Source organism: Gorilla gorilla, chromosome 2 (genome assembly GCF_029281585.2).
Source record: "Gorilla gorilla gorilla isolate KB3781 chromosome 2, NHGRI_mGorGor1-v2.1_pri, whole genome shotgun sequence".
NCBI classification, from domain to species: Eukaryota; Metazoa; Chordata; class Mammalia; order Primates; family Hominidae; genus Gorilla; species Gorilla gorilla.
Window position 1 is genome coordinate 63,509,831 of NC_086017.1, and position 26,115 is coordinate 63,535,945.

General features: G+C 42.7%; 1 protein-coding gene across 5 annotated transcripts in view; it reads left to right on the forward strand.

The window, feature by feature from the left end:
* CACNA1D (calcium voltage-gated channel subunit alpha1 D) overlaps positions 1-26,115 on the forward strand; it is a 318,247-nt gene that overhangs the window by 136,304 nt on the left and 155,828 nt on the right. For all 5 annotated transcript variants that reach the window (XM_055382671.2, XM_055382674.2, XM_055382670.2 and 2 more), the window contains exon 4: positions 18,856-18,995. In XM_055382671.2, the coding sequence (XP_055238646.2) occupies positions 18,856-18,995 (140 nt within the window). The remainder of the gene's footprint in view (positions 1-18,855; positions 18,996-26,115) is intronic.

A 26,115-nucleotide genomic window follows, 5' to 3' on the forward strand; every position in this document is an offset into this window, starting at 1 on the left:
ATAGAGTAGATTGAGCATCATTCTTAAGGGCCCTGGGATTTTCAGAATGATAAAGGAGCATTGGCTTCAACTTAGTCACCAGCTGCATTAGCCCCTAACAAGAGAGTCAGCCTGTCCTTTGAAGCTTTGAAGCCAGGCATTCCCCTCTCTAGCTAGAAAAACCGTCGATGGGATCTCCTTACAATAGAAGGCTGTTTCGTCTACGTGAAAATCTGTTTAGTGTCACCACCTTCATCAGTGATCTTAGATCGTCTGGAGAACTTGCTGCAGCATCCTCATCAGCACTTGCTGCTTCACCTTGTACTTTTATGTTATGGAGATGGCTGCTTTTCTTAAAACTTATGAACTAAGCCCTGCTAGCTTCCAACTTTCTCTGCAGCTTCTTCAGCCTTTATAGAATTTAAGAGAGTTAGGGCCTTGCTCTGGATTAGACTTTGGCACAAGAGAATGGGCTGGTTTGATCTTCTGTCCAGACCCTTAAAACATTTTCTGTATCAGCAATAAGGGTGTTTCACTTTCTTATCATCATGTATTCATTGGAGTAACACTTCTAATTTCCTTCAAGAACTTTTGCTTTGCATTCACAACTTGGCTAATGGTTTGGTACGAAAGGCCTGGCTTTCAGCCTGTCTCTGCTTTGAACATGCCTCCCTCACTAAGCTTCATCATTTCTAGCTTGTGATTTAAAGTGAGACATAATAGTCTTCCTTTCACTTGAATACTGAGAGGCCGTTGTAGGGTTATTAATTGGTCTAATTTCAATGTTATTGTGTCTCAGGGAATATGGAAGCCCAAGGACAGAGAGAGAGAGATGGAGAACAGCTGGTTGGTGGAGCAGTCAGAACACACACATTTATCAATTTTGTTCACAGTCTTCTATGGGCGCAGTTTGTGATGTCTCCAAACAATTACAATAGTAACATCGAGGATAAGTGATCATAGATCACCGTACCAGATACGATAAAAACGAAACAGTTTGAAATATCACAAGAATTACCAAAATGTGACACAGAGACACAAAGTGAGCACTTAACTGCTGGAAAAATGGCACCAATAGACCTGCTTGATGCAGCATTGGCACGGACGTTCAATTTACAAAAAATTGCATTGTCTGTGAAGCTCAATAAAGTGTGAAGTACAATAAAATGAGATATTCCTGTATAATAATAACTATTGTGTGCATACTATGTGCTGACCATTGCACATTATCTCATGTACTCCTTTTAACCGTGCTTTCACTGATTAGAAAACCAAGGCAAGGGCTGGGTGTGGTGGCTCATGCCTGTGATCCCAACACTTTGGGAGGCTAAGGTGGGAAGATTGCTTTGAGCTCAGGAGTTCAAGACCAGCCTAGGCAACATGGCGTAACCCCATTTCTTAAAAAAATATTAGCCTGTGTGGTGGCATGTACTTACGGTCCCGGCTGCTCGGGAGGCGGAGGTTGCAGTGAGCTGAGATTGCACCATTACACTCCACCCTGGGGAACAGAGACTCGGTCTTAAAAAACAAAAACAAAAACAAAAAGACTGAGTTAGAGAACAGCAAAGTGCTTGCCCAAGGTTATATAGCTTAGACCAAGTGGGGATTTTGAACTCAGACTGCTTGACTCCATATTTACTGTGCTCTCCAGCTTAGGGCAAACTGGTAGCCAGGAAGTCATCCAGCTCGATTTCAGCTTGCCGCCTCCTGATTTCCTGGATGTCTGGTTTTTAAAAAGTTAATAGCAAACTAGTATAGTGTTGGCTCCACAGACGTGCTTTTCAGAACCCATCTATTTGCCCTTTACTGGTAATCAGGGGTAATCCTGTCCCATATCTGTACCCTGATATGTCTGGGTTGTAAAAAGTGTAAGACTGGATGGTACAGTTAAGCTATTTGTTCTGGATTTGGGTTTTTTAAGTTTGGTATTTGAGCAGAATCACAAGTTGTAGAAAGTAGTAATTTCCAGACATTTGAGATCTGATTCACCAACATTACTGTAATTAAAGAAAAACCTATATTTGTCTGCTCCATTTCATCTCACTAGGATGTTTTATAAATAATAAACCTAGACATTTAGAAAATAGCGTCTATTCAGCTGGTTAAGCTTTCGTGGCCCTTCATGTTCAGATGTCTCAAGGTGATATGAGTGTGCCTCAATTTATAGGGAGTGACTATGGACGGTGAACTATATTGACATATAAAGGCAGCTTTAAAATACAGACTACAGAAATCAAGTGGCTTGCAATTCCCTTAGAAGATATGTTTATGAAGTATAGAGCTCAAATGTAATGATTTCAGTTGGTTACAGAGTATTAATGAATTTTGAATTGAGGCAATTGTGATCAAGCTTGTTGCCTTTTCTAACATGAATCATTATTAAAATGATGATTGTCCTCAATAGTTATGAAAGCATTAAAAAAGCATCTACCTATGCCTGAATTAACGGGACAGATGTGGTTTTCAGCTTTCACCTGGCCAACAGGACTTCCATGGTTGTGATTTCAAGGTGCTTGTTTATGTATATGATTTTGCTGGTATTTTCTGAGTCTTCAATACCATTTCTTGTAATAGGGTATGAATGGGTGTGTGTGTGCTTGCTAGTATGTCCCTTTGGTCCTTAGCATTGTGGGAATGTAAAGTGAAGCTGAGTAGGATGTCTCAATGTCCTAGAATCCTCCAGCCTTTGGTTTTTAAGAGGTACTCCTGTGCGAGAGCTCGTGGAGTCCCTTCTGTGTAACATTCACAACACAACCACCACATTCACAACACAACCACCACAGTGACAGCAGGCGCTGAGTGCAAACCATGTGCCAGGCATTTCCCACCATCAGTATCAATCCTCAATTCCAGAAAGTTGGTACTGTTGTGACCATTGAGAGGATGAGGAGACCGTCGCTTGGAGACTTTCAGTGCCTTGCCTAGGGCCACATGATGGAAAAGAGCAGAACCAGGAATTGGACTGCTCTTCACCATCCTCATGGCTGCCTGGAGGGCAGGCAGTCTTGGGCTTCCTTAAAAGATTTTTGTTTTGGGAGGGCTCTTCACTGTCTCAAGAAAGCTGAGGGAAGAATTTGTCTCATTTAGTGGATGAGGATACAAAAACGTACGTTAAAAATTACAGCCTCGGACTCTGTAGACCCTGTTCAGGTGCCAGAGGGCTTTTCTCCTATATTGACCACCTTTGCCACAAAGAAGCTAGAGGAGGAACCCTCCCCCGATTTCACCTTGTGAGTTACAGGTGTCTGACAGCCCTGTTCTTAGCTAAGAAGTGTGTGTGCACCTGACTGCAAACAGCCGCCATGCCTGCCGGAGGACACACGTGACACACAGTTTCTGGGGACCCTCCTGGGCCTACAGACTGCAGTCTCGGGTGGGTACCCATGGCCCAGGACTTCACATTCCTCATGCTGCCCTGCCCTGCTTCTCTTCTGTCTGACCTGATGCCCCAGGCTTAGGGTGGGGAGGGGATGCTGGTGGGTGGGTTGTCATTTTCCTGTCCCAGTCAGGTATTTTGTATTGTTTCTCAATGAGCCATTTCCCATCTGGATTTGGGGGGGGATCAGGGAAGATGGGTAGGTTATGAGTTAGACACAGTTTGCTGGACATCTTCCCTTTTTTCTCTGTCCAGCTCCCAGGTGTTTGAGGCTTTTTCCTGCCTCCAGGTGCTCCAAATGTGGGGGCTGCCCTTTCTCTATCTGGGTTTCAGCCTCTCCAGCTCCTGCAAGACAGTGCTGTTGGATCTCTGTAGTGCCTCTTGGTTTGACCACTCTGGGATTTGTGAGTCATAGTCTTCAGTTTGGTGCTTTTTACTACTCCATCCTGCCTTCTGCTATTCATGCCCCATTGCAAGAACAGGCATTCTTCTTTCCCATAAAAACTTGCAACCTGGTTCCACCCATTCTCCTCTCTTCTCCAGATAGTCGTAGAGATTGCTGCCTCCCAAAATAGCCCCATTTGATTCCTTAGGACAGGCAGGAAACTCGCTGCCCGACCCTGCCTGAGTCTCCGTTTCCTTAGCTGGAGAGACTGTTCTTGCTCTAGAAACCAACCACCGGAAATTCACCTCCATCCCTATCACCTCCTGGGGTAGTTCTTTCTGACCATTGGGTTTGCTTCTTGGGTGTCTGGCTCCGCATACAGTTAGAAGCTGTTTAAATACCTTTTAACTTCAGGGTTTTTGTGGATGTGTATATGGTGGAGGGAGACAGTGTATGCCAGTGAGCATGAGAGCAAGAGTTACTGTTTATCACAACTGGTGTCCAGGGGTGGCTAAAGATTATCGACTTCTAGAGTTGTGTTTTTCAACTTTTTTTTTAAATCTTAGTGAGCAGTAATAAATACATTGTAACTCCCAAGCACACATAAATGTCATCTGAAACACGTTTGAAAAATATATGCGATTTATTTGTTTTTTGAGATGGAGTCTTGCGCTGTCACCCAGGGTGCAGTGCAGTGGTGCAATCTCGGCTCACTGCAACCTCCGCCTCCTGGGTTTAAACAATTCTCCTGCCTCAGCCTCCTGAGTAGTTGGGACTACAGGTGTGTGCCACCACGCCCAGCTAATTTTTTGTATTTTTAGTAGAGAAGGGGTTTCACCGTGTGGGCCAAGCTGGTCTCAAACTACTGACCTCAAGCAGTCCGGCCTGCCTTGGCCCCCCCAAAGTGCTGGGATTACAGGCATTAGCCACTGCGCCTGGCTGAAAACTATATGCTCTTACATTCTGATATTTCCTGTGCAATGTGATATTTTCCATACAATTTTATTTCATTTTTCAAAAATTGCTGGATACAAAGCACTGAATTAATTTCATATGTATTTTATTTAAACAATCCTCTCTCCTCCATTACAGTATACATTTCATGAAGACAGGAATTCCATGTTATTCTACTTCCTATAATTGATGCTTAATACCTATTGTCAACTGATTCTTTTCTCTGTGCAAATCCTCTGGAGAAATATTTTGTTCTGTGCCAAGAAACAGTTTCATTCAACGGTTAAGGTGACTTGTGTCACTGATCTGATTTCCTTCTTTTACATTAACTATCAAAAATCTCAGACTTATTAATAAAGACGTGTCTTCACAGGATACATCTTTATAATGGTCTTATTTTTATTTTATTTTCCTCGCTCTTTTTTTTCATTTTACCTTATTCTTCTGTCCTAAATATTTAAAGTTTCAGCTGATTTTAAAGTAAAAGATGCTCAATGGGAAAAGCTCACACAAATCAGAGCTACCTAAAAGTGGAGTTGGAAAGTCCCAAGGATCTTTTTCTCTGAGGCAAGCCTCTTTGCTTCTGGGTGCTTGCCCTGCAGACTGGCTTATGAAGAGGTCACCATCTTTTCAGATTCCAGGGGCCCGTAATGTTCATACCACTGCAGTATTCGTATTACACACTGTAATAATCTGGAATAATAAGATCATAGGCACTCTTTCTTGCCCTCACATGTGGATCTGCCTTCTCCTTTTAAACAGCCATGTAACGTTCCCTTTCTCACCTACTTTGAATTTTTATATTCTTGCTGCTCTAAGGTTTTTTTTTTGGAGCAAGGAAAGCAATTTAAAAAATAAAATTTACTTTCAAAAGAAGAGTAGAGATAATTAACCAGCCCTTGCCACCTAACTAAATATAATCCTCCAGTAACTCCTCTTGGAGCCACCAGGTTCCCTGGGAGTGGAATTACCTGTGGAAAGGCCTGTGTGGATTCTGAGCTTGGGAAATGGTGATGGAGCCCTCTCTCTAGCCTCTGGGAGGTGTCAAATAATGGATGAGAGTGACCTTGGACTGTCAAGACCAGGTCAGTGCAAGTGACATTGGTTTCTTAGATACTCCTCAGCTCAGTGTGGGTCTCCCGAGACTCAGTTCTGCCTGCTGACTTGTTCATTCATTTCCATTGCAGGGCTGCAGTTGGGTCATGCCTGGTTTTTTGGCCTCCCAATGTCTCTTAATTAACTTAATATTACTTGGTAATACTAAAGCAATGATGAATTACGTGCATGGAGTCATTAATCTTCTGTGTAAATATCTCAAACGCTGTGTCTTAATTATAGACTCCATACTTAAAATATTTTAAAGCTTCTATTCATATATTTACTTAGAAAGGTATGATCCGTGTTTCTATGGTGTGGGCACACTCAGTGGGAAAATGGTGTCCATACATTGGAGACGTTCGTATGAAAGAGTAGCTTCTCTGATGAGATGAATGCTGCCTGCTCTCCACTGACCCACAGACATTCTTAGCCTTAGCAATGAAGGGAGTTGGGGTAAGATTGGGCCTGGGGATCTGGGCCCTCTTTCACCTTCTGACTGTTCTGTCTATAGCATACCATAGAGAGTTTTTCTGGACAGTCCAGGAAGGTGTAAGAGCAGCTTTAGATGAGGCAGCTGTCTCCCTCATAGCAGAGCCAGCCCTAAGCCAGGGCAGGGCCTCCTCCAGGAAGAATTGTGCACCTCCTTCAGGGTCATCAGTGAGTTAGGTACATTGTGAGTATACTAACTTGGTATTTAGCAGTTACTCTGCACCGGGCACCATGCTGTTCCTGGGTGGTGGCTGGTGGCTGGGGCAGGGCAGTGAGTGTTACATAGACTAGACACAGCAGTAATAGCCAATGTTCCATGAGAACTTGCCATGGGGTTTGCCACACGAAGACACTGGCTCTTGTTTACATAGGCTGCCTCATTTGCACTTACCAACAAATCTGGGTAGCTTCTGGTGTCTGTATTCTCATTTTACAATGAAGCTGCAGTGAGGAGGGGTAAAGTCACTTGCCCAAGTCTGCATAGCTAATAAGTGGCAGAGCCAGAACCTGAGCCCACTGTCCAAGGTGAAGGTGCTTCCTAGTATGGTGGCTACCTCTAGGTAGGAGCTCAGCTGTGCCACCCACTGGGACAGATACACTCCCAACAGCTGTGATTGGGTAGGGTGGCTCCACCTCCCAGATGGGTCCTCAGTTTGCTGAGTGTTGGCTGGATAACTTGACTAACTTTCTCAGCAGTCCTTTGAGCAGCTGAGGTCATACTTAGATGTGACTTACGTGAGGCAACAGAGGAGTCCAGGTGAGAGCTGGCAGGCATGGGACCAGGGTGGAGTTGTAGTTTTCCCCACCAGGTGGGTGGAGCCAGGTCTCTTCAAACCAGAGGGCACAATTGCTGTTTGTATTGTTCACGCTGACTGTAGCAAAAATAACTCAGTGCCTGTGAACCTCATCTGTGAAATGTAAATAACCCCTTCTCTGCCTATTTTGTTTTTGAGATGGAGTCTTGCTCTGTTGCGTAGGCTAGAGTTCAAGACCAGCCTGACCAACACGGTGAAACCCTGTCTCTACTAAAAATACAAAAATTCTCCACCTATCTTACTCTGTAGCTTGGGAAATCACTGAGATAAGAGGTTGGAAAGTGATAACTGTCCAGGCATGCAAGTAGTATGTTTATAGGAACGTGACTGAGCAACAGGAAAATGAGATTTCTCTCTCTCTCTCTCTCTCTTTTTTTTTTTTTTTTTGGAGATGGAGTCTCGCTCTGTCAACCAGGCTAGAGTGCAGTGGCACAATCTCGGCTCACTGCAACTTCTGCCTCCTGGGTTCAAGTGATTCTCCTGTGTCAGCCTCCTGAGTAGATGGGACTACAGGTGCATGCCACCATGCCCAGCTAATTTTTTGTATTTTTAGTAGAGATGGGGTTTCACCATGTTAGCTAGGATGGCCTCCATCTCCTGATCTCATGATCCACCCACCTCAGCCTCCCAAAGTGCTGGGATTACAGGTGTGAGCCACCGCGCCCGGCCGAGGTTTCATTTTTAACTCGGACGTCAATCAACATAGCCATATACAGATTTGAAAAGCTTTTCTTTATCTCTGTTAATGGAGAAAAGGAATGACTGCTTTCTTGTCAAAATGAAAGTGTTCAGTTTTAAACTTAACCAGTTCCTGCCATTTTGAAATGTTCACTCATTTCTTACTTTTTTTTTTTTTTTTTTTTTTTTTTTGACACAGAGTCTTGCTCTCACCCAGGTTGGAGTGCAGCAGTGCTATCTCGGCTCACTGCAACCTCTGCCTCCTGGGTTCAAACAATTCTCATGCCTCAGCCTCCCAAGTAGCTGGGATTACAGACTCATGCCACCATACTCAGCTAATTTTTGTATTTTTAGTAGAGATAGGTTTCACCGTGTTTGGCCAGGCTGGTCTTGAACTCATGACCTCAGGTGATCCACCTGCTTCGGCCTCCCAAAGTGCTGGGTTTACAGCTGTGAGCCACTGTGCCCAGCCACCATTTCTTACTTTTTGGCAAAGGAGGTAGACATATTGGAGGGTTGACCTGAACTCCATAGATTCCCAGGGAGACAGTGTATGACTTTGATCAGCCTATGTAGGGCACATTCCCATTGCCATCCAATTTTACTTGAGCCATTGGGATGGGATGCAAAGGCCTGACATGATTTAGAAATAAAGCATAACTCTGCAGTGCCAACTAGGATGGGGTAAATGGGATTCTGGCCTGGGTGACAACTAAGACAAGATTGCTGGCCCAGGTGCTGAGAAATGTAGCCCGAGATAATGGTTCTGTTTCTCCTTTTGTGTAGAGATGGGATCTTGGAATCTAGTGAGGCGAAGTACCCAGCTCTCTGCTTTGGTACTGTGAGGGGATTCTGCAGAGGTAGATGGAATATGGTTTTTGTCCTCAAGGCACTGACAAGCTGCAAATGATACGAGACAGTGTATCAATAGGTTCACCTTCTCAACCCTTCTCTGCTCTTGTACTTGGTTGGTGCTCAATTGTTTGTTGATATGATTTACCTTCATGATGACATGTCAAAACATGTGATATAATTTTTAGCTCTGGATGGCAAACAGTTTCAACTTGGATGCCAACTCTACCCAGTGGGTGCTGCCTGACTGGCAAAACATGTGACACTGCCTCAGGGTGCCAGTAGAAAGAGTGCCGTCTGATGACCAGTGGGAATGTCTGCTATGGTCGGGGGATGGGGATTAGAAGCAACAGGCATGTGGTGGTCATTGGTTCATCCTAAGTACATTAGGCTTTCAAAAGGGGAAAAATGATGCTCAGAGGAAATGAAACTCCTTAGTCTTCCCTTAAAGGGTGAAGCGGGATTTAGACAAACAGGAGTGCTTTCAGTCTTGGAAAAGAGCAGACGTGAAGACCGTACCTTCCAGTGAGTATGCAGATATGTGGGAGGCTGTGGGAGCTGAGGGACCGGAGGCACGTGGAGGAGGAAGGGGCATCAGGAGGGGCAGGGGCACTGTCCTCGCTGGACCCATGACAGACGTCAGTTGGTTGTTGGTAGGTTGAGTGTAGACAGATTGCAGAGGTCCTCGGGGATGCCAGATGGAGGGATTTAGATGTGATGCAGTCCCATGCTTCTCAAGAAGCCTTCCCAGATGCTCCGGACACGATTAGCTGCTCCATCCTCTCCGCCCCAAAGGAGACTCCTAGTACTCTGCTTGAGCTTGGATTCTTGTCTGCTGTCCTGAAATGTTTATATATTATCTGCCATCCTCCTTGAGGATATGAACAGTGTTGTAGCCATCTTTGAATCCCCAGTGCTCAGGATCATGCCTGGTATGGAGCAGATACCCAGTGAGTAGTGTTGAATTGAGCTGAAATAGGGTCCCTGAACTGCCAGGCGAGATGGGATGGAAGTGGGCAGTGCCTTAGAGGTGAAGCTGGGTGCGGAAGTGGGAGGCTGCCAAGCATAGAACGTACCCTCTGCCAAGGGAGCTCAGAGTCCATGTCCCTGGGATGCACGGGATGGGAAGGAAGGCAAGTCTGAAGCGTCAAGTTTACAAGAGTGTGCACAGCACAGGAAACCAGTTGAAATTGAAGATGTCAACAGAGAACGGAAAAGATTGAAGGAGGGAATTTGGAAAGCTGAGCCTAGATGAATTCCCAGAGGCAGTGACTTATAGGGCTTGGAGGCCCTGTGTATAGGGAACCACCGCTGAACCTGTGGGTCAGAGGGAGTCATCAAAGATGTCGTCTCTTGAGAAATGAGGAGCTACTGAAGATTCTCTCTCTCAGATACCTCAACATTTTAGAGACATGGAGTGATCCTACAGCCCATTGTATTAATATTTAGGTGGAACTCCTTCATTTGCAGGTGACAAAAACTGAATCCAAACTAGCTTAATTTGGTGGCTTTTATAACTGAAAAGCCCAAATGGGGAGGGGAGGGGAGAGAAGGGAATTTTTGACTTCAGGCTCAACTTGATACAGGGATGCATACAGTGGCCTCAGGGCCAGGTGCCTGCTTCTGAGTTTCGCTGGCTGGCTGGCTGGCTGGCACACTTTCTCTTCATTTTTTGGCTTGGCTTCCCTTGGTGGGTGTTAGCTCTTCATCTCTATGTCCCCCTGGCAACTCTAGGCTTGTGGTCTCTCAGGGCTGAATCCAGCCAACAAAAGAACTTCTTACCTAGTTACCCCAGGGAAAGCTCCCAGACTTGCTCTCTTCGGACCCGGTTGGTGTGGGTTGGAGCATATGCCTATCCCCGAACCAATAACCTTGGCTGCATGCCAACTCTTATTGCCCCTGGGATGAGAGCAGGAATGGAGCAGTTCCTGGGGGAAGGTCAGGGTGCTGTTACCCTTGGAGTTTTGCTGGGTGGCAAGGCCATCATTACTGCCCCATCCAGGCTAACTGTTGTAGTCTTGGCAGCAAAGCAGAAGCTGCCTTTGCTCTGCCGGTGAGGAGGAGAGCTCCCTGCCAGCCTCTGCCGCCCCAGGCATGCTGCTGCCCTCTTCCCACAGACCGCATGTCCTTGAAGCTGGGCTCCGTAGAGTGGTCCACCAGGTCACCCTGCTGGCCACCTCCATTTGTCATCCCTGGGCACATTCTAGACAGCATCTTGGGCAGGGGCCTTGCCCCACCTGGGTGATTGTGGGGTCACTGAACTGTCGTGGGATCTCAGGAGAAACCTCTTCAGAGAGTCTGCATCCACAGGGAGAAGTGTATTCACACTTCCCACAGGCTGGGGAGCTGTCTCGCCTATCCTTAGTCAGGGCGAGCCTTCCATTGTGAGGTGCTTTATAGTTTGCACAGCTCTATCCAACTTGTTACTTAATCTGGCTTTTACCATAACACTGGTGGGCAAGGCAAAGCAAGAATGATTGTCCCTGTTTTATGGATGAAAGAACTGGGAATCAGGAGGGGTAAATGTCTCAAACGGGGCAACACAGCTGTCGAGACTAGCATTAGACTTGGGGGACACAAATGTCACATAAAATGTGTACTTTTAAACCGAAGGTGAAGAAAGATGAAGGCAAACAGACTACGGTAGCCAGTTTCTTCATGTAAATGTGGTGTTAAATTACCCATTGTTGTTCCTCTAAGTGCATACTTCATTAATACCTGCAGGGGAAAAAATGACCTCTATTTACAGCCAAGCATCTCTGAGCCGACGCCTGCCTGCTCACCAGCCTCCTGTGGTTTATCCACCAAAATTTTGCTAGAGGTTGAATCAGCTTGTAGAAGCTGTGTGATAGCGCTGCGGCTCCCCTGGGTCACCTCCTGAAACGTGTAGGGTCGTGAGTGGGAGGGTGTCTCAGCAAACCCAGCCTGAATGTGCACGATGGCCTCAAGCGACCCAGCCACTTGAAAAAGCAGCCGCTGCTCTCGGTTCTTGCTGTTCTTGCTTGGTCAGCTCTTCCCTGGGGTCTCTGCGCCCTCACAGAGCCTCCCTGTGAAGCCTGTCCTTGGAGACTTTGCTCACCAGGTCATAGACAATTGTTGTTTTCCAACCGGAAGAGATCATCTGATTTAGTCTGTTCATTTCACACATGAGAAACGAAGACCAAACCCCGTACCGTGGCACCTGGGGCCCTTTGTGTCTGCCCTCCACTGTGTCCCTGCAGCCTGTCCCTTCCCTTCCCACCTGTCCTCATACCTTGTGCTTCAGCCATGTGGACTGCTCTTCGCCCTGAACAGCTTGCCTTCGTGCGGGCTCCTCTTCTGGATGGAACACGCTGCCCGGAGCAGGGAGGGCCATGATGAGGGAGCAGGTGGCTGTGCTGAGCCTTTCCCTGACATGCACTCATGGATGTTTTCCTGGAACAGAGCAAAACCAGGGGGCCCTGGTATCATAGAACTTCTTAGTGGGAAGGGACATTTAATAATAGTTGGTCAAAACCTCTCATTTTGCCCATTTATTTATTCATTTATAAATGCTGAATATCTATTTTTGTGACAGGCCTTGGGAATGCAATGATGCATGAAATAGAAATGATCTCTGGCTTTAAAGGAATGATAATTTATTAGGGGAGACAAATATTAAAGAGGCAATTTTTAAAAATTGACAAATAGCTACATAATTAGGGTGTACAACATGATGTTTTGATATATGCATACACTGCGGAATGGCTAAATTAAACTAATTAACATATCTATTACCTCACATGCTTATTTTTTTGTGGTGAGAAAACTTAAAATGCAGTCTTAGCAATTTTCAAGTATGCAATACATTGCTGTAACTATAGCCACTATGTTGTACAATAGATCTCCTGAACTTACTCTTTCTAACTTTTGTATACTTTGAAATTTTTTATATGTTGATCAACATCTCCCCAATCTCCCTGACCCCCACCTCTGGTAATCATCATTCTTCTCTCTGCTTCTGTGAGTTCAGTGTTTTTAGACTCCTCATATAAGTGAGATCATGCAGTATTTGCCTTTCTGTGCCTGGCTGATTTAGCTTAGCATAGTGTCCTCTAGGTTCACCCATGTTATTGCAAATGACGGGATTTCCTTCTTTTTAAAGGCTAAATAGTATTCCATTGTGTATCTATACCACATTTTCTTTACCCGTTCATCCATTGATGAACATGGAGGTTAATTCCATGTCTTAGCTATTGTGAATAATGTTATGAAGAACATGGGCGTGGCAGACATTTCTTTGACCTACTGATTTCATTTCCTTTGTATATACATTCCCAGAAGTGGGATCACTGCATTATATGGTATTTCTACTCTTAATTTTTTGAGGACCCTCTATAACTGTTTTCCATAGTGGTAGTACTAATTTACACTCCTATCAACAGTGTACAAAGCTTCCCTCTTCTCCATATCTTTGCCAACACTTATCACTTGTCTTTTTGACAATAGCCATTCTAATGAATGTGAGGTGATGGCTCATTGTGGTTTTAATTTATATTTCCTTGATGATTAGTGATGTTGAGCACTTTTTCATGTATCTTTTGGCTATTTGTATGTCTTCTTTTGAGAAATGTCCATTCAGGTCCTTTGCCCGTTTTAAAGTCAGATTGTTTTCTTGCTATTGAGTTGTTTGAGTTCCTTATCTATTTTTGATATTAACCCTTTATCAGATGAATGGTTTAAAAATATTTTCTCCCATTTCATAGGTTGTCTCTTTATTCTGGTGGTTTTCCCTTTGTTGTGTGTAAGCGTTTTAGTTAGATGACATCCCATATGTTTATTTTGGCTTATGTTGCCTGTGCTTACAGACTCATATTTCAAAAATCTTTGCCCTGACTAATGTCAAGAAGCTTTTACTCTGTTTTTCTGTAGTACTTTCACCGTTTTAGGTCTTAATGTTTAAGTCTTTGATCCATTTTGAGCTGATTTTTGTATATGGGGCGAGATGAGGGTCTGATTTCATTCCTCTGCATGTGGATGTCCAGTTTTACCATACCCGTTATTGAAGAGACTGTCCTTTCCCCACTCTGTATTCTTGGCACCTCTGTCAAAGATCAGTTGACCATAAATGCCTGGATTTATTTCTTGGCTTTCTGTTAAAGAGGTAATTTTTTAAAATTTAAATTTCTATTGTGAATTAGGGCTGTGAAAAAGTATAATGGGCTTTGACAGCATGTAACAGCAGGCTCTAATTTTGTCTGGGAGGTCAGTAAAGGTTTTGCTGAGAAAGTGTCATTTAAGCTGAGCCTTGAAGGGCAAGCAGAGCGTAGTCTGATGAGAAAGAGGGTTGGGGAGACTGTTTTAGAAAGAAGGGAACAGGATGTGGAATAGTTCCACTGTGGCCCAGGGCCACAGCATGAATCAGTGGCTGAGTTGGGACTAGTAGAAATCAGATCTATGGCTCCAGGCCCTGTGTTCCTTGCATTCAACCCCGCTGGGTGCGTTTTTGGCCCTGTATCACAGAGCTCTGTGCTCATTCATCTAAAGAGGGAAGTTCATGTCCATGGGGCAGGCACTCTTGGTGGATAAAGCAGGCAGGGCAAAGACATGGAGATGGGAAGGTGGCTGGCATGTGTGGGAGGGAGCAGGTTGGCCCATGACTTGGAGTGAAGCACTCTGACAGAGGAGAGGTGGGAAAGTTGGAAGAGGAATCTAGGCAAGGATGAAAGGATGAGATCCTTAACCAAGAAGCTGCAGGTTGGGATAGCAGGGGAGGCCAGGTGAGATATTGAGATCAGCTGTTGTCCTAGCAGTTTGACTCTTTATTTCAGGCTTGTTCTACAAAGGGTTTATGGTAACTTAGATACATACATATGTATCCTGTTTTTTGTTTTTGTTTTTTAAATACATATGCTAGGATCATAAAACCTCATGCTGTAATAGCCTCTACATGTCTAGATCTATAGCTTTATTCCTTTCGGTTTTTTTCTTCTCTGCTTTCTAGTAGCACCTATGAGTACCTTACATATGTCTGATGCTACAGTTAAAGACACAAAGAGAGGGCCCCTTTCAATAGAGAATCCAGGACTGCAGGGCACAGAAGGAATGGAAGGTGTCAGTGGGAGAGGGGGACTTCTGGCAGAGTATAAACCAGAAAGCCTTCCCAAAGCTTTGGGCCACATGGGTGGAAGAGCGAAACAGAGAAGTGACTCTTACCTGGCTGCATCAAGGCTCTGTTGACCTTTTGACAGCAGCTTGGGAGCTCTGTGAGGACAGGGTTCTGGCTTTGCTGAGAAGGATGCAGGTGCTCGGGGATAGATGGATAGACAGATGGACAAGTATTCATGCCACAGCACTAATAAGAGGATTCTTAAAATAGGAAAGGAAAGTACCAAGTCTAATGAAGGATTTTGGCATCTCCCACCTCCTGCTAGTTGACAGTTTCTGTTTCTCAAGATTCTGTATAGCATTAACTGGTTTGGAGATTATTAACTAGTTTAGAGACTACTGATTTAGAGCCTCTCCTGTTGGTGAAATTTCACTGTTTAAAGAAGACACATCAGGTTTTAGAATTAGATTTCAGCCTTTGTTTCTCTAGTGGCTTGAGTTCTCGTGGGCGGGGTGGGGGGAGGGAGTGGGGGGACATCCGTCCATATATAGGGTAGTTTCTGGACGTTGTCTTCTAAAGGAAGGTTTGACTGGCCCTGCCCACTCAGGATCTCCTGCCAGGGAGAAGAAATCCCTGCTGGTGGGTGACTGAGTGCCACAGGTGTGACTCTGCCTGGCACACAGAGGGGGATGAGATGCAAGAATCATCTACTCTTTCCCTGTACCTGGGGAAGGGCTGTTAAGGTACAGCTCCTGCTCAGGCCTTTTATACCAGGGACACCTCATTTCATGTATGGTTCTAGAGGGTTCCTGCTGGCCCCTTCTTCTGCCATCCCAGTCTTTCATCCTTGACAGTGCTTCTTCCTCTGTGCTTCCATCAATCGTGGCCACAGACCTCAGTGTCCTCTATGTGTCACCTCTCACCCAGCTGTTTTGGCTGGGCCCACAGTCCCACCTTGCCTGTTAGGAACCTGACTTTCTTGTTGGCTTCCTTTTCAAATTGTTAATTCAACATTCTTTTCTCAAATGAACAATCCTTTTGTAAAGCGAATAATTATCCCACTTCTCCTGAACGACGTTTTGCAAGATTTAAAAATAATACTTCATTTGTTGAATGTGGAGGGATACCTGTTTCATAGGATTCCTTTTTCGTGGCAGGATTGAGGACTGGGATGACATTGACTTCTAGACAAACTGGTCTGCCTGCTCTCCAGGCTGTGATTGTTCAGTTGGCATCATGGTAGAATCTCTGTAATAAAGAATTGCATTAAAGGAAGTTTGTATTTCTTATGAAGAATCCCATCAAATAATTCACTAAGGATTTTGGAAAGAGAAACCAAATTCTTTAAAAAACAGGGAGAGGGAAAAGGAGAAGGAAAAAGAACGTTAAACAGTTCATTTATACTAATGGCCCTTGTGTTATTGTGGCAAAATTTCTTCTAAATAAAAGTCAGAGAGGAAAAACAAGCTTTGTTTGGGAGGTGTACTGTCTGTTCTCTGCCTTGTTTTTCTGCTCTGAAGTATAGTGTGCTGTCTTGACGTAGGTATGTAACTGCTATGAATATTGATGGCAGCAAAAGCTTTTTTTTTTTCTCTCTGGCCTAGTAAATAAAGCAGCAAGGATAAAAAGGGATGAATTGTAAAATCAGTGTGCTGTTTTTAGCTTCTCTGGTTCCCTTAGAACTCTTAAGTCTCAAACATATTGACAATCTGCCTTTGGTGGTCAGGGTCTGATGTGAGCACTGTGGGTTGGCATTTTCAGGGATTTTTGCCTCTGGTTGAAGTAACAGAGTTCCTTTTTCTTTGAGCTTTCAGAGTTAATGTTATGGCTTCATTGAGGCCTTCCTGTATCTTTCCCTCTATCCAGTGGCAATGCTGGTCCCTGCTCCTCAGAATACCACAGTGGCATGAGTGTGTGATCGTTCCTCCAGCAGCCACGCCTCGCATGCCTCCCGAGCAAGCACTCCTCTGGGGGATATGGCAGGGAACGGGGCAACGGGGAATCTGGACAGTAAGCAAGGAAGGGCATCCTTGTAGCTCTGAGCGTGGCATTTCATGTAGCTGTATGAAGGGCATGGGGGAAGAAGGCATGGGGGCATGGGATGAGCCTGGCTGAGAACAGGACTGGTCTGAAGTCTAGAGGGGGCATGAGTATAGAGGTTGGAGATGAGCTAGGCTTTCTAAATTAAATTATAAACACACTGATGCTGGCTAACTCTCAACAAAAAAACACACACACACACACAATTTGTTCACTAGACTGTTATAATGGTGTTCTGAGGAGCAAAGGGAGCTTTGGAGGGCAAGTGTTTAGAAATGACAGGAACCACAACAGCCCTGTCCTTGGAAGGAAGCCCTGTTATATGACCAGTGAAGAGTGGAGAATGGGGGCAAAGACTGGGATGCATGGCCATGGCTGCCTGGTGGTCAAGAGGGAGGATACCTGTGGCACGACAAAGGGATGTTCTGCCTGGCACGGCCGGTGACAGAGGGGAAGCCATTCTGGCAGCAGACAGCCAGAGCCCAGGGGCAGCACAGGCAAGGCTCCCATTTAAATGCACAAGGGTGTTGGGGATACTGCAAGCAAACATTTAATAGGTGACGGTTCCTCAAAGGGTCAGGCTTATGGGAATCATCCTAAAATTTGTGTTTTTAAAAATGTTTCTGAATAAAAAGTGTTCTCTTCAGAAACATAAAATTTATTTTCAAATACACATTTGCCTATTGCATTAAAAATATATAATAGTGATAGTATATAGCAAAGTGCTTTTTTTCCCCCTGGAATCCATTGTGAAAAGGCGGGGGTGGCCTGATGGGAGGGCTGAAGATATAGAATCGCTCTTGTCAGTTATTACTTTTGTGACTCTTGAGAAATTCTCTGTGTGTACATTCAAAACTTCCCCCTCCACACACCTCCCCCCCACACCAACAGACTAAATGACAGGTACCATAGTGGGGACATTTTTCTGGCTCCTGGTACAGTGCCTGTCATTTAGAAGTGGTGTTCACGTGTTTCCTGAGCCTATTTTATTTTGACCTCTTGCCCTAGGCATTTTAATGAGTGAATTTCATGACCTCCATTTCTATAAGGTATTGGTAACTTTTCGGGTCCCACTGATATTAGTATAGGACTCTATAGTTCATATTGGAAAGTTACAGTTGCTGATGATACTTTGTTATTTAAGTAGCTTCATGCCGAGGAATGCCTCTTGCAAAGTTAATTACACACATCTCTGTTGGTCCTTGTTTCTATTGAAACTGAAGCTGTATAGAGAAAACATTTATAAAAGAGGAAGGAGTCAAAGTTTTTAGACTTGCTGATTGATATGTTTTCCACAGCTCATGGAGTTGCATGGGTTGGAACTGGAAAGGTTCTAAGAGTCATTTAGCCCATGAGCAGCACCTGTGAGGTCTGTGGCAGTCAGATGGGCATGGCTGCTGGGATGGATACTAGAGGAAAGGTCAGAGGCTCTGCCTAGGTTTCCTGGGAAAGTGCATGGTGACCTGTCACAAGTTCAGCCGGGAGAGGCGGCATGCCAATAAGCAGGCAGGGTGTTTGCCATCCTGAATTTACTTCCCTTATTGTGTGGATGCAAAAACTTATATCCAGAGGAGGAGAAGGACTTGTCCAAGGTTACCTTGCTACTCAGTGACAAAGCTGACTGTGACTTTGAACTCAGACATAAACCCAAGAGGAAGAGAGGGTCAAAACAGATGCATCTTCATTTCTTCCAGAGGATGAATTTCTTCTGTTCAAAGACACCATTGGAATCTTTGTTGTACCCTTGTGCTTTTCTGGGCCTGATTTGGCAACCTCAGGAGGAAAGCATGCTGCGTTTTGCAAATGTGTGCAAATAACAAACATGTCTGTTATGTCCTAGGCAGACTCATCACACGCATTGGGGCAGTTGGCAAAATGCAGTCATGCAGCCTGGAATGAAAAGTGTTGCACACATAGTTGCTTATGAGAAATTCAGTGTTAGAATGTAAATGCCTTCCTGGCCCAGGGGCGGTGTAATTGTTCCATTTCTCATAATGAAACTTTGCTTGGAGGAGAATGCTTATATGTCTAAGATGTTGATTCTAATCTCTGTTCCTTTTTCTGTCTCCTCTTCCTCCCCTGCCCCTGCTTTTTTGGTATGTTTCTTTGTTTTTTGTCACAGGAAAAAGTAGAATATGCCTTCCTGATTATTTTTACAGTCGAGACATTTTTGAAGATTATAGCGTATGGATTATTGCTACATCCTAATGCTTATGTTAGGAATGGATGGAATTTACTGGATTTTGTTATAGTAATAGTAGGGTAAGTCTGTTTTACTTTGGGGAAATGTTGATTTGGAAAATGGGAGGTGGAGGTTGGGGAGGGGGCGTGGTAACAAAACAGTCTTTTTAGGGAATGTGGTTGCTCTTTTATGCCAGCTGTTGCACCAGAACCTCTCAGGAGTTCTTTTAAGGCTGGTGATGCTGCTGTCAGTCTCTGGGCAGATACTAGTTTGAAATTCTCTCGTTGTTACTCCCGTTTTTAGTAACATGTTATAGAAGGGAGTCTGAACTCCTAATATGAGAGGCTTTACCTAACACGGTCTTGGATCTCCAGAAATAGACCAACCCTGTTGGTGATTAGAGTCAAATGAGTAGAGCTTTTAATACTTAGTGCCAATGTTAAGTTAAAAAAAGTAAAAAGTAATAAAACCTTCATAGCAGTAAGGTACTCTGCTATTTAACATCCCTTGAGCAAAGCTATTAATTTTCTTTCTTTCTTTTTCTTTTTTTTTTTTTTTTTTTTGCTGACTTGTGGGAGAAACTCTGGCATACTACTGTTCCATTTTAAATAATGAAACAAGTGTCTGGATAATGTCACGTATCTGGCATAAAATGAAATAAGCTAGAAAATGCAGAGAAGCAGGTGTTCCACCAAAATCCTGTTGCAGGAAGAAGACATCAGTAGTCTTAGTGAAAGGAGAATGTTAAAATAAAAAATAGTGGCCTGTGTTATTTTAGTCCTTCCACACCTGGAAATGTTGCCAGGAAGAGAAAAATGAATCCATGTTACAGGAATGCTGGGTCTTTGGACGAAATACCCATGTAGGAAGATAAGATATATCCTTTTTCCCAGTCTTAGTTATGCTAGCTGTAAAGTGAGTTGCTCCTCAAATTATGTTTCTGTAAAGAGAGGTTTTTAAATAGCCTCTCTGTTTTCATCTTCATGACTTCAGTGAACTGCCTTTTGCAGTTGAGCAAGGTGATTTTTCTTGTGGATTATCCTTTTATCATGAATCTTTTGCCTTTTCATTGGAGACTAATTCTGCTGGGTATTGGGAGAGTGGAACTGGTTGTGGGCCTTCCTAGGTCCTTTCAACCTAGGAAGTTAATATGAGATCCTAATTGCCCAGTGGGACAATTAGACTTGTGGGAAACAAGTTAGCTTTTCAAACCGCCCCCCCCCCCACCACAATACATTGTCATTTAAGGCATCATTGCAAAAGAAGTGCCCCAAAATGAACAGGTAGCAGATATGTGCCGTACCTTCCTGTATTTGGTGGACTCTGTCAAGGAATGGCAAGCGGGAGCCTTGCAGGTATGTTGGTTCTGGGATAATCTGGCTGTGCCTCTTCTGCCACTGGACTTTTTGTTCAGCTAGGAATGGAGATGCTTAGCGCCATTTCTTTCGTCACCGTGCTATGATCACCTCATATTTCTGCCTGGAGACATTTTTCACACTACAGCACAGCACAAGGACAGGGAACCAAGTGGAGCATGGTGGTCTTATTGAGTTAAGGAGACAGAGACAAGAGTTTGGGGAGGCAGAATAGGGGAGGGGAGGGAGCTATTTAGAGAAAGAGCTTCATAAATATGCCTTAGAGTACTCTTCAGTTTTGGCTGAGGGCTAAGCTACACCTAAACGGAGTTGTGAGTCCATGAGGCCAGGAAAGACCACTACTAGGGAAAAGAGAAAGATCAGGGAGCTGTAAAATGAATAATAACCAGGGCTCACAAAGGACTGGAAGACATTCAAATTCTGACTAATTAGGGTGGAAAGACCTCATTGAACACCCTGGACCGTCAGTAGAGACCCCACAGGGCCATTGGTAGTAGTGCTAAACTGGCTCTAGAGCAGGGGCTGGCAAACTGTGGCCAATGGGCTAAGTCCTAGCCCATCTAGCCTGCCACCTATTTTTATAAAGTTTTGTTGTAACATGGCCACACTCATTTGTTTACATAGTTCAGTTTGAGTAGTTTAGGTCTACAAAACCTTAAATATTTAAATATTTACTATCTGGCCTTTTACAGAAAAAGTTTGCCAATTGCTGCTCTAGAGTACAGAGACTACCTAAAATCCTTGCTTACAATGTTTGAAAAGAAGTCTGAAAAGAAGCAAACTAGGCTGGGCAAGGTGGCTCATGCCTATAATCCCAGCACTTTGGGAGGCTGAGGTGGGTGGATCACCTGAGGTCGGGAGTTCAAGACCAGCATGGCCAACATGGTGAAACCCCCTGTCTACTAAAAATGCAAATATTATCTGGGTGTGGTGGCACATGCCTGTAATCCCGGCTACATGGGAGGCTGAGGCAAGAGAATCACTTGAACCTGGGAGGCAGAGGTTGCAGTGAGCCAAAATCGTGCCACTGCACTCCAACCTGGGTGACAGAGTGAGACTCCATTTCAAAAAAAAAAGCAAAGTGATATGCTAACTGAACTGCCTGCCAGAACATAACTCAACATTCTTTAAAGGAAGACAACAAAATCCAGACACTGAACATATGAAGAAATGTGACCCATAACCAGGAGGAAACTCCATCAGTAGAAACAGATCCTGAAATGACAGAGATGATGGAATTAGAGAAGGACTTCACAAAGCTTTAAAAACTGCTGTTATAAATTTATGGACTTAAAGGGATACCTGATTATAGTAAGGAAAGATGGGACAATATAAAAAAAAACAAATGGAACTTTAAGAGATGAAAAATATATCCAAAATGAAAAATTCTCTGGTTTGGCTTAACCTCAGCTTAAACACTATAGAAGGAAAAAATATCAGGGAATTTGAACATATAGCAATAACATGAAGAATAATGATTGAGGAGAAAATGAATACCGCCTCTGTGGCCTGTGGGGGAATAACAAGTGGTCTAACATATATGTATTTGGAGTCTCAGAAGGAGAGGAGAGAAAGAGGAGACAGAAAAAAAAATTTGAAGAAACAGCTCCAGATTTTCCAAATGTGATGAAAAATTAAACTCACAAGAAGCTCAGCAAAGCCTGAGCAAAATAAACATGAAAAAAGCCACATCAAGGCACATCATAATTGTAATCAAATTGTTAAAAACCAAAGATAAGGAGAAAACCTTAAAACAGAGAAAAGAAAATCTCAGACTATCTGTCAACAACTATGCAAGCCAGAAGACAATAGAGAGACATCTTTAAAGTACTGGGGGAAAATGTCAACCTAGGATTCTCACTCAGTAAAATATCTTTCAGAGTTAAAGTCAAAATAAAAATTTTTTCGGACATTCTAGAGTTTCAGAATTCATGGCTAATAGACCTGTACCTCAATCAGTGTTAAAGACAGTTCCTCAGGGCTGAAGGAAAATGACACGAGGTAGAAAAGTGGATCTACACAGAAAGAAATGAAGAGTGCCAGAAAGTGGCTCTACACAAAAAAGAATGAAGAGTACCAGAAAGGGTAAATACATGGGTACATATACAGATATTTTTCCCCTCATTTAAAAACTTCTTTAAAGGTAATTATTTAAAGCAAAAATAATAACAGTGTATTGTGGTGTCTATAGCTTCTATAGAAATAAAGTACATGACAATGGTAGCATGAAGAATAGGAACAGGGAAATAGCCATACGGTCTTGTCATGTACTTATACAGTAGTTGGAATAATTAAATATTATCTGAAGATAGACTGTGATACCTTTAAGATGTATATTGTAAACCCTAGAGTATGGATTGGCGAGCTACAACCTGTAGACCAAATCTAGTTTGAGCCTTTTTTTCCCCACCATTGACAAAGTATTTTATTTACTGCCTGCTTTGGCAAATAAAGCTTCATTGTAATTCAGCCACATTCAGTCATGTCTATGGCTATTTGGTGTTATAATGGCAAAGTTGGGTAGTTGTGACAAACCCTATGCCCTGCAGATTCTAAAATATTTACTATTTGGCACTTTATAGAAAATGTTTACTGACACTTGCCTTAGAGAAGCCACTAAAAAAGAAAATCCCAGGTATATCTAATAAGCCTATTGTAGAGATTAAATGGAATTAAAAAAAACCCCTAAATCCAAAACAGGCAAGGAAGAAGAAAAAAGGAACAAAGGACAAGACAAATAGAAAACAAACGGCAAGTTGCTAGATTTAAACCTAGGTAAATCCTTATTAAAATCATTATCATGAAGAAAGGATAATGGCCTTTCTTTGTGTCCATGTGTTCTCATCATTTAGCTCCTACTTATAAGTGAGAACGTGTGGTATTTGGTTTTTTGTTCCTGCGTTAGTTTGCTAAGGATAATGGCCTCCGGCTCCATCCATGTGCCCACAAAAGAAATGGTCTTGTCCTTTTTTATGACTGCATAGTATTCCTTGGTGTATGTGTATCACATTTTCTTTATCCAGTCTGTATTGATGGGCGTGTAGGTTGATTCCATGTCTTTGCTATTGTGAATAGTGCCACAATGAACATTAACATGCATGTGTCTTTATGGTAGAATGTTATGTAAAATGGGTTTTACATTTAAGTCTTTAATCCATCTTGAGTTGATTTTTGTATATAGTATAAGAAAGGGGTCCAGTTTCAATGTTGTGCATATGGCTTGCCAGTTATCCCAGCATGGTTTATTGAATAGGGAGTCCTTTCCCCATTGCTTGTTTTTGTCACCTTTGTCGAAGATCAGATGGTCGTAGGTGTGTGGCCTTATTTTTGGGCTCTCTGCTATGTTCTGTTGGTCTATGTGTCTGTTTTCTCTGGGTGTGTACCCAGTAATGGGATTTCTGGGTCAAATGGTAGTTCTGTTGTTAGCTCTTTGAGGAATTGATACACTGCTTTCCACAATGGATGAACTAATTCACACTCCCACCAACAGTGTATAAGCATTCCCTTTTCTCTGCAACCTTGTCAGCATCTGTTATTTTTTGACTTTTTAAGAGTAGCCATTTTAACTGGTGTGAAATGGTATCTCGTGGTTTTGATTTGCACTTCTCTAACAATCAGTAATATGAACTTTTTAAAATATGCTTCTTGACCACATGTATGTCTTTTGAATAGTATCTCTTCATGTCCTTTGCTGACTTTTTAATGGGATTTTTCTTTTTTTCTTGGGAAGTTGTTTGAGTTCCTTATAGATGTTGGATATTAGACCTTTGTCTCTCATTCTGCAGGTTGTCTTTTTACCCTGTTTCTTTTGTTGTGCAGAAGCTCTTAAGTTTAATTAGGCCCACATGTCAGGTTTTGCTTTTGTTGTGATTGCTTTTGGCATCTTAGTCATGAAATCCTTGCTCATTCCTATGTCCAGAATGGTATTGCCTAGGTTGTCTTCCAGGGTTTTTTATAGTTTTGGGTTTTACATTTAAGTCTTTAATCCATCTTGAGTTGATTTTTGTATATAGTATAAGAAAGGGGTCCAGTTTCAATGTTGTGCATATGGCTTGCCAGTTATCCCAGCATGGTTTATTGAATAGGGAGTCCTTTCCCCATTGCTTGTTTTTGTCACCTTTGTCGAAGATCAGATGGTCGTAGGTGTGTGGCCTTATTTCTGGGCTCTCTGCTATGTTCTGTTGGTCTATGTGTCTGTTTTTGTATGAGCACCATGCTGTTTTGGTTACTGTAGCCCTGTATTATAATTTGAAGTCAGGTAGTGTGACACTTCCAGCTTTGTTGTTTTGCTTAGGATTGCCTTGGCCATCCAGGCTCCTTTTTTGTTCCATATGAATTTTAAAATTGTTTTTTTCTAGTTATGTGAAGAACGTCATTGGTGGTTTGATAGGAATAACATTGAATCTGTAAATAGCTTTGGGCAGTATGGCTAATTAATTGATATTGAGTCTTCCTATTTGTGAGCATGGTATGTTTTTCCATTTGTTTGTGTCATGTCTGATTTCTTTGAGCAGTGTAAAACCATGAAATTTATAGTAGAAAATATTGGATAAAATCTTTATGACCTCAATGTAGCCAGAGATTTCTCGGGACGCAAAAAGCTCCAGCCATGAAAGAGTAACTGAAAATGTTGACTTTATCAAAATTTAAAACTTTTCTTCAGAAGACAGTGTGAAGACAATGAAAAAGCAAGGCACAGATTGGGAAAAATATTCACAATACATACACTTGTATTCAGAATATATAAAGAACTCTTACAACCCAATAGTAAGAAGACAACCCAATAAACAAATAGGTAAAAGATTTGAACAGATCTTCACAAAAGAAGATATGTGAATCATCAACAAACATCTGAAAAGATGCTCAACATTGTTAGTAATTAGAGAAATGCAAATTAAAACTACAGTGACAGTACTGCATACCCACTAGTATTACTAAATGTAAAAAGACTGAAAATACCAGGTCTTAACCAATATATGGAACAACTGGAACTCTCATACACCACTTGTAGAAATGGAAAATGGTATAATCACTTTGGAAAAAATACGCCCATTTCTTACAGTGTTAAACATAGACTTACCATATGACCATATTACCAGTTCTACTCTTAGGTGTTTATCCAAGAAAAATGAAAACACATGTCCACAAAAAAACTTTGTTCATAATAGAGAAAAACTGGAAACAACCCATATATCCCTCAACAGGCGAATGGATAAACTCATTGTGATGTATTTGTGTAATGGGATATTACAGAACAACAAAAAAAAATGAACTGCTGATAAAACAACGTGGATGAGTGTCAAAAACATTATGGTGAGCAAAAGAAGATGAGCCAGGAGAACTTGCTATGTGATTCCATTTATATGGGTTCTAGAAAAAGAAAAAAAAAAACTCTAGCAATAAACAGCCAATCACTGGATACTCAAGGCTGAGCTTCAAGGGAAGCTCTGTACAAGGCTGTGCAAAAGGGGCACAAGAGAATCATTTGAAATGTTGAAATCTTCCCTATCTTGATCATGGTGTTTGTTGCTTAGGCTTATGCATTTTTCAAAACCCATTGTACACTTAAAGTGAGTGTGTTTTATTATAGATAAATTAAACTGCAATATAAAGTGATTTAAAATGCAAAAAAATAGGAAACTGAAGTAGAACTGGACTCTAAGAAAAACTTCAGAACATCAGATTATTTTTTATCTAAAATATGCATGAAATTGGAGTCAAAGAACAGAAGAAAGGTTTTAAAAAAGAAAAAGAATTATGATGTCTTCTTTTGAATCAAATTCCTACTCACTAAAGTTTCCAACTACAGTCTGTATCTCAATCC